This window comes from Lepidochelys kempii, chromosome 2 (assembly GCF_965140265.1).
Source record: "Lepidochelys kempii isolate rLepKem1 chromosome 2, rLepKem1.hap2, whole genome shotgun sequence".
NCBI lineage: Eukaryota > Metazoa > Chordata > Testudines > Cheloniidae > Lepidochelys > Lepidochelys kempii.
This window is the reverse complement of record NC_133257.1, coordinates 167,837,717-167,854,794: the sequence shown is the minus strand read 5'-3', so window position 1 is coordinate 167,854,794 and position 17,078 is coordinate 167,837,717. Positions and strand designations below refer to the sequence as shown.

Genomic DNA, 17,078 nt, shown 5'->3' with positions numbered 1-17,078 from the left:
CTACCTGTGCAACTCTATTATAATAAATGGGGCTGCATAGGTGCAGTTGATTGGAATTAGGCCTTGTCTTTGCTGGATTTTTTAGCCACCAGTGTAGCTAAACCAAAGCAGGTGCACCACTGCAAAAGCCGTAGTAGAAGCATTGCCTTGGTTTGTACTATTTGCCATGGTGCAGCTCACCTCAGGTTGCCGCAAGTCAGTACAGTATGTCTGCACTAGGTTTATGCATCAGTGCAACTACGCTACACTGTTTAGCTACACTGGTGGTGAAAAACCCGTGTAGACAAGGCCTCAATAAAAACAAAATCATGTTGGTGATGTGCAAGAACTTGGGGAACTCTGTGGAAAACCAGCATTTTTCAAAGGGAAATGACTGCGCATGTACATGAGGATTCTTCTAGCGATCATTCTGCTGTCCTTCCTTTATATTGTGTTTTTTCTGTGTTATGTCTGTGGTGATAGTTCTGCCTCTCTTTTAGGTAAGCAATGTCTTTTGTAGCAATAATATCATCTTCTTTGACTTTTACTGCTAGCCGTACCACAACCCAGCATTCTGTTTGCCTTCTTTGTTGCAGCTACCTATGGGGCTGAAGGCTTTAGAGATTTTCACGCAATAATTCCCAAATCTTTTTCCTGTAAGTATACAGTGTGCTCTCAATTCACTGACGGGCATGTCCATTTAGCACTTTTATTTTTTCCGTCACTTCAGTGCTCACTAATTTACATTTGTCTGCATTTAATTACATATACTCTTGAAGGACTTAAACGGTCTAGTTCTTTTTGTATCCCCACATTAAGTTTTTCTCTTAGTAGATACAAATGTTTTAAAAGTCACATTTGGCTGGGTCTGCTAATACAGAAAAATTTGTAATTTTTGAAAAATAAGGCTAACTTTGTTCAATAATTTATTTCTACAAGCAAGAGAAAAGGGCGGATGCAAGATTGGCTGAAAACAGTCAAGTGACAAGACAGTACATTTTTGGGGTCACATTTGCAAATGAGTGCTTCCTGACTGCCACTGAGTTTAGAGAAAACTACTGATCACTTCTGATTACCAGTCATGTAGTGTATAAATATGTTGTGTTTTTTAAATTGCTAAGAGGTGAGTGGTATTTTTTTCTGGACTTCTGAATTATTCTCCTCATTAGGAAGAAAGCTGGAGAGGAAATGTGTGCACTTGTCCCAGGCTTTGGTTGCATATGTAATAGAAATGCTTTATCTTAAAAACACATTAAAAATATCTAGAATGACCCTATAGACCTATAAAAGATGCACAGCCCACCAGTGCCAAAACTAAACTCCTTTGTCCTCAACTACTATCCTGTAGCAATACATATATTGGGCCAAATTCTACCATCAATTACATCTGTGCAATCCCACTGGAATCATTTTACTTCAGTGCAATTGTTGGGTGTAACAGAGATCAGAGTTTGGTGAACTGGTTTCATATTTAGAAGAACATCAAGGTCTATTGTCCCTTATTGACCTTGGCTTAATATATGTCATTGTTGCATCATCTTTTACATCTCTTGTCGATATGAAATCATTGTTATTACAATGGAAGAAAATCCTGGCTCTGGATTTGGTGAAAATAGGTATGTGCTCAGCCAATCATTTACATTTTTTCATTGCTTTTATTTTGCTGATAAAAATAAAAGTTTTTGGAAAAAAACCCCTCAATTGTAACAATCATTTTCAATTTAAGAAAAGGCTCGTTTTCAACAACAAATAAAATTAATTAGAAAAATTTTGACCAGCTGTAGTATTGAGGAAAAAGATGAAAAGGTTATTACTCTACATTCAACATAATACAACCCCTGTGCAGGGGTAAAGAGTGAATAATGGAGTTATCATAATTGACTACAGGCCTCTCCCATAGTTGGTTAATTCTCAGAGGTTCAGGTCTTTGCTGTGTACACATAAGATAACAGTCACCTATGCAGCAGCTGCCAAAGGCAGTTATCATACACAAACATTTTACCTGTAGTTTATTCATATTAGCAAGAGAGAAATTAATTTATGTAATTCAAACAGTAGTACCTTTTTTACCCTTATTACCTGAATAATTACACAGTTTCACATGCATTAAAAAAGGGACTTAAGATAAACAGGAAGAAGCAGATTTTCTGATGCAATTCTTTTATAATGCCAACCCATTCTCTCATCCACTCAGCCTGCATGGGGAATACAGTGACTATGTTTTAAGTATGGGACCGCTCCATTCAGCCACCAGTTCCTGTATCGGGTCTAAACTATTCTCCTATTTTCTCCTGCTGACTTGGCCCCCTTCTCACCACTTGTCCTTGGTTCTAGAGACCTTCTCCTGTCACCCAGTAGCATTCAGTCATGCTGTCCCAAGTGCACGAGTCCTACTCCTTTTACTTCAATCACAGTTCCAGTCCCAGAGGCCTCAGCCTCTTCCCTCTCACTCTTTGGTTTCTTCATCTGTGCCTGAATCCTCTTCTTTCCCACTGCCATGCTGTCTCCTTCCATAGTGACAAATAATCAATCAGTATGTAGATTCAAGAACGGTACAACCCTCAATCTCTTCCTATTCACAGAAGAAGAGGTGTCTTGGTAAGGCTATCGAGGATAGAGAGTGGCAAATGTATTTTTTAATGGCATCCATTATCTTTGATGGGTACTCATTTTCACTATTTGGTGTCCAAACAATATGGATTCATAATTACTCTCCTTCCATTTCATTTGGATTGACGATGCAGATATTATAGCTGCGGAAATCTGAAAGCCTTAATCATCTTATGTTTGGTTACTGGTATCCATTGCACATTATTCCATATGTCACAGAACTCACCACGTTGCACATAAAAATGTCTCCATATCACTGGTTTCTGTGCCTAGGTATATTGTACATTCTGTTTAGAAGTTTTCTTCTTTGATTTGATTGTTTCTTTGCCACTATGTTTCTTTTGTAACAAAACTGAGTGGCATCCTGTATTGTTTTTTTCAGCCAGTAATATTAAAATAGAGACTCAGAGTGATGAAGAGAATGGGCGTGCCTGTGAAATGAATGGGGAAGAATGTGCGGAGGATTTACGAATGCTTGATGCCTCTGGAGAGAAAATGAATGGCTCACACAATGGCCCAGGCAGCAAAGCTATGTCAGGAGTTGGAGGCATTCGACTTCCTAACGGAAAGCTAAAATGTGATATCTGTGGGATAATTTGCATCGGTCCCAATGTGCTCATGGTTCACAAAAGAAGCCACACTGGTAAGGCCTGGCATAGTTTTTCCTTTAGGGCCAAGAAATGGCCATATAAATAGGAAAAGACTTATTTTATGAGTGTTGGGAGCATGTTCCCTTTTATATGTCAATGCAGCTTCCTTAAGCATTTGAAACTGTGTTACTGAGCCATTCCATTCTGACTTTGAAATGAAGCAAGATTCCCCCTAAAGTCAATTGATTCCATCCTAGAAAGTCTGAAATTGAAAAGGAACCCATGGTTTAAGGGTTCAGCACTAACATATGCTATCATAAAAGCGGCAAAGAGTCCTGTGGCACCTTATAGACTAACAGACGTATTGGAGCATGTGTCTGTTAGTCTATAAGGTGCCACAGGACTCTTTGCCGCTTTTACAGATCCAGACTAACACGGCTACCCCTCTGATATGCTATCATATAACTCAGTGGTTCTCAACGATGGGTCCGGGGTCCGAGGAAGGCCCCGAGCAGGTTTCAGGGGGTCTGCCAAGCAGGGCCAGCATTAGACTTGCTGGGGCCCTAGGGCAGAAACCCAAAACCCCATCGCATGGGGCTGAAGCCGGAGCCTGAGCAATTTAGCTTTGCTATGGTGTAGGCCCTCAGGCAGTTGCCCTGCTTGCTGCACCCTTGCTTTTGTATGCAGAAAACCAGTTGCTGTGGCACAGATGGGCCGTGGAGTTTTTATAGCATGTTGGGGGGAGGGGTCTCAGAAAGAAAAAGGTTGAGAACCCCTGGTATAACTGACATGAGACTTACATAACAGTTTCACTGATTCCATTACACCATCAACAATGGTAAATTATCCTACTTACAAACATCGATTCCAAAGGCATCCCTAAACTAACTTGACATGGTTCATTTTTTTTTTTAAAATGTAGGCAAAATTACAAGAACATTTTCTGAATGGTTTTGCACTGTTAAGTGAACACTGTTCTTCTGTTTCCAACATTGCAAGAAGATCATGCTATTAAAATGATCAGTGCCACAAATTAAGTAAATTACAAGTCTAAGAATCTTTTTTCATAATTTCTAATAAGGTCTGAAAGCAACCAGAATTGATTTCACTGCAGACGCTTTACAAAATAAAAGCCTATTATAATGATCATCAGCGAGAATTGATTCTGAAGGAGTTCCACTAGGACTTCAGAGAGACATGGAATGAAGTTGTTTTTTCATAAATGGTAGCTTTTCATTATCACGATGCTGTAGATCTTCTGCCTGGGTTCTCTTGTTCTAAAGAGCCTCAAAGAGCGTAAGAACTAATGATCATAACGCCTAAAAGTAAAAGTAAAGTAAAAAGTAAAGTCTAAGGGCACGATCCTGCCACTGACTGTGCCTGGGGACAGGTCACCTTGAACTCAGTGCTGCTTGGCACAGGCATGGGGATGAGCTGTATGTAGTCAGTTTCAGGATCAGAGCCTAAAATTGTAGCCCAGTTTCTTGGGTATCAAAGGGACGAATTCAGCCTTGGAGTTTCCAATTGTTGTTACCTTGATAAATTATGCTGCTTAAAAGAAGGGATGTGACAATTTTGCACAAATACTTGAAGAGGGGAAGCAGTTATTAAGAATGATGGAACCAGCAGTACTAGCCTGTGTACTAGTGAAACAAAGTAGCCAATAGAATTGTTTACCAAGAAAATTGTGGAAACAACTTCCCTAGAGTTATTCAGGAGGAGGTTAAATAAAATGCTTGTGGGTTCAAAGTAGAGAACAATAATGCACTAACTGGGGAGCATGCATAAAATGACCCAGAATAACCTTTCCAACTCTAGTGTTTATCATTTTAAATGCAACTGTCCAAGCTACAGTCGTGAACTGTACTCTAGCATAATACTGAATAGAGATGATAAGAAATGGTCATGATGATGTTTAGAAATGTTGTAACACTTACCTATTTCAAAACACTGTGTGATTAAATTAGATACAATATAGCCTTCTCTAAGGGAAAAGCAGATGTTTTGTATCTTTATTGGAAAAGCAATGAAAAATTATTGAAAGTGTGATACTGCAATGTACTTCATAGCGGTAGTAAAGGGTTTGGCGGCTTTTTCTTTTATTGAATGTTAAAGTGTAGTTCTTTAAAAATTGATAAAATGTCCACAAGAGTTCTTTTGACAGACCCATTTGGTTTATGCATATAATGGTATAAAGAAGGTAGTGTTGCATGAATTGAAACAGAATGTTGTGACTTACTATGGAATTTGAAGACAGAAGAACATTCTATTGTTTTGCCAGATAGCTATTTTTATGAACATGTAATATGCAAGTAGCTCTGTTTTTTGGTCAGCCCAAGGCTTCTGACTGTAGTATAAAGCTACTTGCATTATGAAGCTAATTCATCATTTGCTAAAAGTATGATGCAACGGGTAGGTGGTGAGGGAGGGGAGATACTCACTGAAGTTTCTGAAGACCAGGGGTGTTAATGGAGGTTATACTGATGACAGTGGTATATAAGCCACCTGGGGCATGTCTGGCCAAGGTGAAGTTGTGGACACAGCTTTGCCTATCTCCATATACCAGACAGTGTCCAGCAAGCAGTGCTGGGTGGACTGTATACCATACCTTTCAAAATGGCCTAGCAAGGACTGCCTCTGAGCACACCTCAGTCTCAACTTTCCTGGAAGCATATCTGCTTTTGCCTAGCACGTACATAGTGAGCCCAAGTCTTCTCTGCCTTGCAGCTGGTGGAGTCATTTACATCTACGCAGAGTGAGTGTAAAATGTTACTAAACTAGACTGGCAAATTTGCACTCACTTTTGCACAGGTGTAAATGGATACCCAGCATGCAAGGCAAGGCAGCATTAGGCTCAAGACCTCCAAGAACTCCCAATGGAGTGTTGCTCCTCTGTACAGTACAACACCACCTGTAGGATTCTTAATTTGACCCCCTGTATGCAAGTAAAGTATACAACATGTAGATTGGTGTGGAAAATGCAATGCATGCTTTAATGCACTCAGTACTACCTACATCTTTTTTGATTTTTAATAAAACTAAAGTTCTAAAGTTAGGTTCCTTAATTGTCTTGCCAGCCTGTCAGATAAAGTCATTGCTTTGAACAGGGTCTGATGCTGAACTCCTTTTGCAAGTAAATCTGCTGAAGTCCATTGGCGCTCACCTTGTGCAGGAATTGGAGAAGGTGTTCAGGATCAGGCTGGGCCATTCTAAATTAAAGGGATGTCATAGGGAAATAGTAGTAACCATCTTCCCTTTCAGGTCTGCTGTGAAAATTAAAGTGGAAATGGGATACACTATTAAAGACATTTAACTCACTATGCTGAAGCCCATTTCAATATGTGCCTGATGAGGGAATAAGCCTTGCAAATGAATTACTTTGCTGTTAATTCATGTAAAACCTGCATATCCAGTGAAGTGCTCTTAAATAAATATTTGATAAATGAATAAAACCCGGCACACTAAAACGCCAAAATATGATGACTGCCTGGCCTGATAAGACATAATTACTTCTAATGAAAACACCTGCCACGTGTAGATATGCAGAGTAGCACCTGATGTTTTCTGCCCACTCCTGTATGCAAGTAGCTGTAAAACCCCGACTACTCACCTATATTGTTACCAGCTTCTCCTTATTGTAGAAAAGGATTCCACTCATGACTATCTGACCCCCCCCCCATCTGTTAGGTGGTTGATGATATTCAGCCTATTGTTCCTTTCATGTTAAATTTTTAGGAAAGCACTTTTAAAATGAAAAATTCATGTTTGCTGATTTTGAGACCCCTGAGCATGGGCTCATGGTTAACTTGCCATACCGGTCTGTGCTATTTTGGAATCCCTTAGCCAAAGTCACTGGTAGTCCTGTATTTGATCACTGTCTCCCTAGCTAGGTGTCAGAAGCACACAGCCATCACCATATCTGCTACCCCCTGCTATTGATCATTTAAAGGGTTCATACACATTATCCAGTAAGAAGGTAGGGTGGCACGGTGCATTAGGGCACTAGACTTTCACCTGTCAAGACCTGAGTCTAAAATCTTAGCTAAAGTCACAAATGCGGAGGGCTGTGGCCATCTCAACAGAGTCCTCATTTTTCTAGCTCATTAAAAGAACATATATGGCCTGATCTTGAAACTTACTTGAGCATCTGCAACTCTCATTGAAGCCAAAAGGAACTGCAGGTGTTTCACACCTCTCAGGATCCTCCCCATAATAGGGTGTGATTGGCAAAATGTCCTGGCAAGGATTGTTGCAGGTCAGGATTGAAATGCCTTGAAGGACCTGTGTAAGGAATAAGGCCCGGCACCTATCTACACAGGAGCTGGTTTGTGCCAGTGGTTAGAGCAGTGGTTTTCAACCTGTGGTCCACAGTCCCAGCAGGTCCGTAGATTATGTCTAAGGGGTCCGCAAAAGGTGGTTGTTACCGTACAACAGTGGTTTTCAACCTGGGGTTCATGTCCATGATTATGTCTAAGATTTCCAAAGGCGTCTGCACCTCCATTTGAAAATTTTTAGGGGTCCGCAAATGAAAAAAGATGGAAAACCACTGGGATAGAGGATAGCACTGAGAGTGTGTATGTGGGTGCACCTGCAATAAGGAACCTTTTATTAGGGATGAAACAATTGCAAGTAAGGAGGAGATGATAAACTTTTCTCAAGGGGGAATGAAATTCACCTCTACATTGAGAGCTAGCTTGGGCCACTAACACTTAAGTGGGACTTAAATGGCACCTAGGCCTTGTTGGCCCTCCACATGAGCTGAATTTTACCCAGGAAGAATAGTGCTGTGCAGAGCAGGAAATCAGAGAACAGTTAAACCAGATTACTCAAGTAAAAAGACAAATTTTACTTTCCGAGATCTGGTGTCTCTCTCTCATTCTGTGGGAGATGCTCAGAGCCAGTGATAGCCCCAGATATATCCTAGGCTGGTTTGCCATTCTTGTTGAAGGTTGTTTGGTCTGTTTAGGTCCCATATTGAATACATGCTTTTGCCACCCCATAGCTGTAGAGTGGGCAACGTGGGTATTGGGAGAAAATATACATGAATTAGCTGTCTTTTAGTGCAGATGTATTTTCAGTTGTTGTAATACGGTGACTTGAGTATTGATTTCCTAATATATGCTCCCATTTTGAGTTCTGTAGTATTATAGAGTACACATCATTTTCAGTTCAAATTCTCCAGCTGTCTGCCTTTCCTGCCCAATGCAAGGTTTCACCCTGTCATTATGAGAGCTGTAGGTTGGAGACACTTTTCGTTCTTACTCTACATGCCTCTCCCTGCATGCTTTTATTGTCCTTATTTTCTCCTCTTTTGCTTCTCTGAGTAAAACTAATGGAAATGAATGATAGAAAAGCTGCTTAGTAAGAATTAACTGTTTCCTCTCTATTTGTGACTGTCAGTGAGAACTGGCTTCTCAGTCACTGTTTCACTCCACCCTAAAAAATATCTTACCTATTAACTGCTACAAAGATGTAGAGAACACAAACCAGAGGCAGACGCCAATAACTGCTCAGTTCTTTGCAAAACCTAGTGTAAACAGCTTCTTCTCAAGAGATCATATGGTACAACCCTGGAGGAATAGCTCCTCAGACTTCAATGGAGCTGCACCATTTTACACCAGCTGAGAATCTGTCCCTTAAAGTTTCTTGGGCCCAGATCCTCAGTGGTAGTTAGGCATCTCATTGAAATCAATGGGAGTTTAGATGCCTAAATACTGTTAAAGATCTGGGTCATGATGAAGACAGGGACTTATTTCCTAAACTGGGAGATCTAGACATACCAGAGGACACTTGGTCAAACACTCCTTTTCACAAAATAGCCTCCCATTAGCCCATATTTGAATGTTAAAGGATGTGATCCTGATTATAGAGATCAGCCGAGCAAAGGCTTCTCCATAGGTCAGATTGTGCTTCCCTTTTATCTGTTTGTTTCTGAGCTTTCTAACCATATTACTCAATAACGAGAATGGTTATAGCTTGTTTTTGTATGCTCACACATGCAAGCTAGTTGTTTCCAAATGTGCAAGATAACAAGAGATGTTCATATGGGTTGGGGGGAAAGGAAGCATTTACTGGTTTAACTTTTTTTAATCATGTGTTGTTCTTTTGTATTGGACAAAACCGTCATTCAAAAAGAAGATCAATTCTGATTTATCCCTTAAACATTAGCTGACTTATCATTATTTTAGTTTTCGCTTAGGACAAACAGATGTCAGAAAATTAGTTTCAAAGGCTGGTTTGACATCAGACTCAGGGACTATTTCTTACAGCAAAAGGGAATGACGGAAGGAATTGGGGGGAATGATACACTGGATTTCTTTCTTATGTAAATTGTCCCATCTAATCCAACCATTTGGTGCAACTCGAAACACAGATCACATTTACCAGAGATTATAAAAAATCACATCCCTCCAAACCAAAAGAGTATAACAACTTCAAAGAGCAGTACCAAAAAACAAACCAAAACAACAACAAAAAACCAACACCAAAGCCATATTTGCATCTTTGTATGAGCAAGCTGACTTGCTCCCTTGATAAAGTGTACCAAGTTAGACAAATGACTGTGCTTCCTAAAGGGTTGTGTGTGTTTTTTTTCCTGAAGTGGAGAAAAGCACATTAATATAACTCCTATGTTAATATCCTGCCAGAGGAGGGTCAGGACGTTTGTATGGCAGGTACAGGGTTTCCTTTACACTGTCTTAACTTCTCATTTTACTTTTTTCTCTCTCTCTTTCTCTGTCTCTTTCCTGATTTGGCTGCTTAGGGACAGACAGGTAATGGAGAAGAAATTGAAAGGGAAAATACAGGGAAAATGTAAATGAAAAGAAGTTATTATAACTGTTATAATGAAGTGCCTTTCATTTAAATATAAGAATGTAACGCTGAAATGAACTTGTGATCCTGAAATGCATTTTTAATGAGTTTCCTTTTTATTTTGCTGCTTCAGTGGCATATTTTAAAGACCCTTTGAAAAAAGCCACATTAAAAACCCCACCAAATGCCACAACATGCAAAATTGGATATTGGTTTATTCCAAAACTGCTGATCAGGAAGAGTGGCTCTTCAACACAAAATGTTGCAGTCACTTTATTTAAATGAGTTTGAATTTGCATTGTGATGTGCCATTCTGATTTAGAAAAAAAAAATTAGATTTTCAGATCAAATTGACCCAGCCAGTGAAGCGTTAAGAAACTGGCAGGTTTAGTCTGAAAGCCTCATGTTATATCAAACCTGCAGCCGGTGGAAGTCATAGAGCACCAGTGAGAAAACAACTTTCTCACTGAAATCTTTTTCTTGTTACTGTGTAAGATTTTTGTTCTCACATATTTCTCCTTCTCCTCATAGGGGAACGCCCTTTCCACTGCAGTCAGTGTGGAGCCTCCTTTACTCAGAAAGGCAACCTCCTCCGCCACATAAAGTTGCATTCAGGCGAAAAACCCTTTAAATGTCACTTGTGCAACTATGCCTGCCGACGCAGGGATGCCCTCACGGGCCACCTGAGGACTCATTCTGGTAAGTAACTACATCCAAGCACTTTCTGGACAAAGTTCGCTCACTTCCAGGTCAGGCCAGGAGTTGTGTGCGTGCTCACTGCCGCCATGTCTCCAATGGCTGCTTGGGTCAGGATGCAGGTAGACTCCCTTCAGGCTTAACCAACTTGTGACGTGAACAAAAAGTGTAGCTGCAGTGTTTGAGCAGTAAGGATGCCTCATCAGAAGCTGCTAAACTCTGCTTATTTTAGCAACTCCAAATAATCAGCTTTTCTTTACTTCTTGGCACCAGGCTAGTTGGAAATTCCCACGTTAGAGTCTGATATTTCAACCCTTAGGTGAGCAATCCCTTTCGTGGGACTACTTGCATGAATAAGGGCTGCATGATTCAAGTGAAATGCACCATGGTGCGGAGCCTGCCTAAGGCTTCTGCACCAGTGAAGTCCCACTTAATCCCTCAAAAGAAGGTTTGAGTAATGCATAGGCTTGGTGCTGGCTCTCTAAATATGAGGTTAATTTCACCCACTGCGCATAACATATGTTGTGTGCTGCATTCTACTCGTAGAGGTTTCAGGTGGGGGTTGTTATTTCTTAAATAAAAAGACTCTAATATGGAAGCCTGGATAAATATTTTCTAAAATATTCATGCTTGTGCTTATATCTACCTTTTCATTTAACAAGGCTTCTCAATGTTTAAAAAGGTCACAGCATCACTCTCCTTCTGAGAGCAAATCCCAAATGATACCCACACCATTAAAAGTGTCTGCAACCATGCCAGCTGGGGCTGCGATTTTATCAGATTTCACAAGTTAAGCTGGAATTCTCCTGGTCAGTATTTGGATAGGAGGCCTCCACGGGAAACCCCTTGTGCTTCCAGAAGTGATGTAAAAAAGTTAGCATTCAGCCAATAGCCCTGTATGGTGGTAGCAGGCTCTGGAAGTGCCATTTTTTATATGAGGTGAAAACCTGACCACTAAAGATTACTCTGTTTGTAAGAGATGTTCTCCCAGGTGTCCAAATCAAATTCCCTTTGGATTCTGCCTATATCAGGTCCTAATTCAGGAAACCATTTAAGCACAAGCTTAATATTAAACATGTGCTTAAGCTCCTTGATTTCAGTGGGACTTAAGCATGTGCTTAAATGATATCCTGCATAGGGATTTTTTTCTGAACTGGGAATATAGGCATTCTGCTTATCTAAAATTGCCATTTCAAGGAGATACAGTATTCCTCTTCACTTCCTCTCCAAACAAGTATTGTGTTGTCCTTTATGCTATTTAGCAGCTGTAGCATTCCATCCCAGATATGGGTGAAGTGATTTCTATACAGTTTGAATAAAGTTTTGAGATTCTTTAGGATATGAGACACTATATAAATATACAATATTATTATGATTACTAAAGTGACATCATTGTATGCAAATACGTTGATGGTCTCAGTCCAGTTCCTAGCTGACAGTGGTGGTGAGTGAAACTCAAAGTTGAGGTTTTATAACCATCCAAAAGTACAGCTCCTTATCAAAACTAGCCAGTCTTTTTAGTATAAGTCTATAAATTTTGGGTCAGAAATCTCATGTGAACAGTCATTGTTGTAAGATTCCCAAGTACTTTCGGCATTTGGTCATGCTAGATATACCACAAACAGAGCCTCTGTCATGATATTTCAGTGCTTCTGCTTCTGGATTCTGCCAGAACCAGGAAAATAAAAATATTTTTTATAAAAATTATCCAGGACTGATTTGAACCTAAAAAAAAGAATCTATTTGGATTTGGTTCTAGTTTTAAGTATAGGGTTGAGTTGGTTCTCATTGCATCAGACCTGGTTCATCTATCTCTAGTGGACAGTGGTCTACACAAAAACAGTCACCCCAGTTGGCAGTCTCTGTTCAGAGAGGACTTGGAGACTGAATTACCTTCTCATCCCTACAGTTCTTCCCTCATCAACCTGAGAATTCTTCCCACATCAAGGATGAGGCACATAAGACAAAGAATGGAGGAAGTCTTGTAGCGCTGCGACCCTTTCTGTGCCAAACCGGCAGCTCCCCAATGCAATACATTCTAAGAGGTGGAGTCCAAGGCCCTGAAATTCCAGAAATTGGGATCCCAGCATCCCAAGATAATTTTCAACTTATGAACCCAGGATTGTACCATCAAATGTCCTAGAATTTTGCAAAGCCTTTAACTTTAAAGAAATCATTATCAATATGCAAATCTTTATTTTACAAAACCCAGCAAACTGAATACTTAAAGGATGTTTGCAAATATGATGATAACATTTGTCTGAGGTATTTGGTGCCTCTGTGGTTCTCTGATTTTGCTGTTGCATGCCACCACTCACCAAGACAAAATTCTATTTGATATCATACTTTGCCCTCAGATATTTAGACCAGTTCCAAAGCAGAGAAGAAAACCAATCAGGCCCAATGACACACAAAATGTGTGGGGGAACTAAGATTGCCCTAGTTTTGAAGATTTAAGGCCAGATTCCTCGGCTGGTGTAAATCAGGGTAGTTCCATTGATTTCAGTGGAGCTATGCTAGTTTGTACCAGCTGAGGACCTGGTCTTTAAATTAGAGAATATAACTAAATTTTCATTGTTGTTTTGAGAGGCCCCAAATACTCCATTGAGCGTTGGCTGTAGATAGTCACAGCACGAATGATTTCCTGTTGTTATCATTATTATTCTGTCAGATACTTAATTTCACTCATTCGCTAAATTGTGTTTTCTGCAGTTGGCAAACCTCACAAATGTGGATACTGTGGCCGAAGCTATAAACAGCGCAGCTCATTAGAAGAACATAAAGAACGCTGCCACAATTACCTGCAAACCATGAGCCTCTCAGGCAGCTTGTATCCAGGTAGGAGTGAAAAGCAGAAAGGGTAATCCTGGAACCAGTACCCTCCTGTCACTCATTAATTACTAGGGGATGGTCCAGTTGAGCTATCTGGGAAGTGTAACTATCCATTACAGTACCACCACTGAACAGATTTTTGGATATATATTTCCATCTCTGTCTGGGTAGACAGATAATTAGTTGGAACTATTGTTGTACTTAATCAATATTGAGTTTTCTTGTTTTCTTTGCTCCAATCTAAAACAATCAAGCTAAGGTATGAAGGCTAATTTTGGCTTTTACATCTAGAAACAACACCTTCAGGTAACCAGCTACAAGACTTGGAATTCCTTAGCTCACCAGCTGTGCAGGCTAAAGCATAGTTATCCCAACTCATAGGGCTGGAACTTTCCTATTTATTTTGAGTCCTATCGATTACGATACTCAGGGATACAAACTCTTGTTAAAAAGGTAATTCCACTGCCAAGAAGTCATTTAGAGCTAATTTACTGTGAAATGCACACTTTGGTATGAGGTGGGAGAGGTAAGAACCACACACACCCTTACATACCTGCATAGGCTTTCCGGACCTTGTGTCCCAGTGCACAGCAATGAGTAGGCGCTCAATGCCAGCTGCTCCTCCCAGGCCAAGCAGATGACCAGGAAGAGAGAAGAACCTTAGCTCTGCCCCACAATGCGCTAGAGGAGCCAGTCTGGAGAGGGTAGTAATTTGCTGTTAGTAGGCACCAGCAGCAAACACCTACCCACCTGAACCAAAGGGAAAGTAGGGAGGGAATCGTGCCTCGCTGCAACACGATTTTTTCCTTTGGGCCTGTGCACCAACATCTGATCTCAGGTCTGGGGCATGTGGCAGAGCCACAATCTGTTCCTTAGAGAACACAGAATCTAAACCTGTGCCTAAAATTGAGCAAGTCTTGCTAATTAGATGTGTGAGACTGATCACAAGAGGTAGTCGTACCAGATGTGTTTATAGGCATTAGTTCAGGTAGAGAACAGAGTATCAATGTGCTGTGGAATTTAAGGTTACAGTCCATCTGATAAACTGCATTTCTTGCCTACCTTTTTGATCCTGTAAGTATATATTATTCAGTTTGTCAAATGACAAAATGGTACTTTATCTCTGACCTATTTGCAATGATGCCTTATTTAACATTGTATATCTGAACAGCACTTGAATATGTTTTTACACGTTACAAGATAATGTAAAGTATATGCACATAATGATAATACTGAATGCAGCTGAGATTCTTCTTTCCAACAGCATGTTAGAGCAGCACTCCTTCTAATTTTGTTGAGGGATTGGAGAATGTATAAATAGGAGGAAAGCTGGAGCTAATGTACTCAGAGCCATGATATTTATTCCGTAACAGGGTGATAGGATGTAGAAGCAAATAGTCTGTCTGGGGTTAGAATTTCCAGTGCCTGGCATAAAGGTTTGATACGTCTGTGGGCAAAACAAAACAACAATTTGTGTTAGCTTTTCAGTTACTTGCTGAAAATAAAATATTAGTAAAGAAAAATATGCAGATGAAGCTGAAATCAGTAACCAGAAACTTTAATAAATAACTCTCAAATGTATGGGACTGTGCTTATTATAAACCCTGACACAAAAAGCTTAGATGTTTACAGCAGTTTAGGGTTGTGCAGCTCATTATTTAATATTTGAATCAGATTGAAAGTTGGCATATTCAGAAGTGGTTTTTAAGAAACATTGCTTTCTTGCATACACAAAGAGTATCAGCCAGATCCCTATTATATCTAATATGACTTTGATTTTAGAAACTGGGAGTAAAATCTAAACATTGTATTTTGCCACAGATCCTACTTTTTAACAAAAATGGGTATTATTTCTCAGGTAATAAACCAGTTTTTCATTTAAAAATCCTTTGTTGAAAGTGATCCTGGTATTTTAAATTACATACAATGCTCCCTAACTCATCACAAACACAGTTTGACTTCAAATGCCATTTTTCAATTTTAAAAATATTATATCTGTAAAGAGGTAAATATGCAACAAAGCAGTTCGGAATGAGACCTGGTCCTTTTGGTATTTAAAAATATTTTTAAAGGCATGCTTTTTATACTTAGAAAAGTAAGTCAGTCTTATATGCAAGAACTACTGTTCATTCAACTTTTCAGTATGTATTATGGAGCGATTACTATGATAATAAAGTCCCACTGATTGTTGTATTAATAGAATCATAGAGCTGAGGGGTAGGGTCATCCGGTCCATCTCCCTGTTACTGCAGGATTATTTTCCACAGCATATTTTCTAGTATTTTGACTACTCTAATTGAAAAAGTCCTAAGCAATTGATTTCTACCACTTCCTTTAGGGGCCTGATACCTCTCATTGGGAAACGTACCTAATATGGGCAGAACCAAGGAGGAGGGTGAAGGGGAACAACATATTTTCTTTCATTTTGTCTTTGAATTTGAAGGAGATTTGGAAAGGAAATCCTGGCCCCACTGAAATCAATGGCAAAGCGCCAAACAACTTCAGTAGGGCTAGAATTTCACCTTAGTGTCTGATGCTGCTTCCACAGACATAAGTGGGAGTTTTGCTATTGATTTCAGTAGGAACGCATGAGACCCTCCAAGTACTATAGAGAATATCAGAAAAGACAAACTATGAAAACTTATAGACTGAGCTTTACTGTTGTGGTTTAGTGTATTATCAGAATCAATCAATAGAGCTATGGCATAGTACAGCCACAAAGATACACAGGTAGATGGTGTAGGCATATACAGATATCAATGTTTTTTGTTCCCACAAAAAATTCAGTGAAAGCACAAAAACAGAAACAATTTTCAGTTTTTGGCAATGAAAACCCCCAAAAATTCAGGTTTGCCACCAATTATTGGGGGGTGTGGTAGGGTGGGCATAGGTTTCAGTTTCCAAAAACTGGAAAATACTAGTTTGGGCCTAAATTTTTATTTTTTGCTTGCTATTTTTCATCCTCCCCCCCTCCAAAAAAAAAAAAAAAAATCACGGGCTAACCCTCCTTTAATTCTTTGGAAATGTTATTGTGCTACCTTCTTGGATGCCATGGGGAAATGTGTTTGTGTTTGCATTTTGGTGTCAATGTGGGAACTGCTACTTGTCATTATGTCCTTTAGAAACAGTGACTTTTTATTGCTTTGGGCCTTTACCATAGGATTTTACCCTTTTGTGACTTCTAAATTGGATTGTTGTAACATACACTCCAAAGGGCTATTCTTGGAAACATCTGGAAGTGTTAGCTTATACCAAATGCAGAAGCTTGCCTCCTTAATGGGTGCATTGTAATGAGCATACAACACCAGTGCCCGGTACTGACTGACTATGGCCACACCTTGAATAGCATCTGGAAGTGATCAGTCTTTAAAATCTTAAATGGTCTGGGGCCCAGTCATTTCAGCGAGCACTTAACCACTGTAGTATGTCATCCTGCAGCCGTGGTTAAGATCTGCTAGATTGCTCCTGCTATTGGTTCCTAGAGTTGTCTTCCATGGGGGCACTCTTCTCTGAGGGCATTTAACGGCTCCTTCTATTGATCCACCCCACCTGAGTCTG

The 17,078-nt window shown here is 39.9% G+C and overlaps 1 protein-coding gene across 10 annotated transcripts in view; it reads left to right on the top strand.

The window, feature by feature from the left end:
- IKZF1 (IKAROS family zinc finger 1) overlaps positions 1-17,078 on the top strand; it is a 103,109-nt gene that overhangs the window by 62,977 nt on the left and 23,054 nt on the right. For 3 of the 10 annotated variants that reach the window (XM_073332720.1, XM_073332717.1, XM_073332716.1), the window contains exons 4-7: positions 576-635; positions 2,972-3,232; positions 10,524-10,691; positions 13,401-13,526. In XM_073332720.1, coding sequence (XP_073188821.1) covers positions 576-635; positions 2,972-3,232; positions 10,524-10,691; positions 13,401-13,526 — 615 coding nt within the window. Of the gene's footprint in view, positions 1-575; positions 636-2,971; positions 3,233-10,523; positions 10,692-12,615; positions 12,734-13,400; positions 13,527-17,078 lie in introns of those variants that run through there. The other 7 variants (XM_073332721.1, XM_073332719.1, XM_073332718.1 and 4 more) reach the window with 3 other exon arrangements.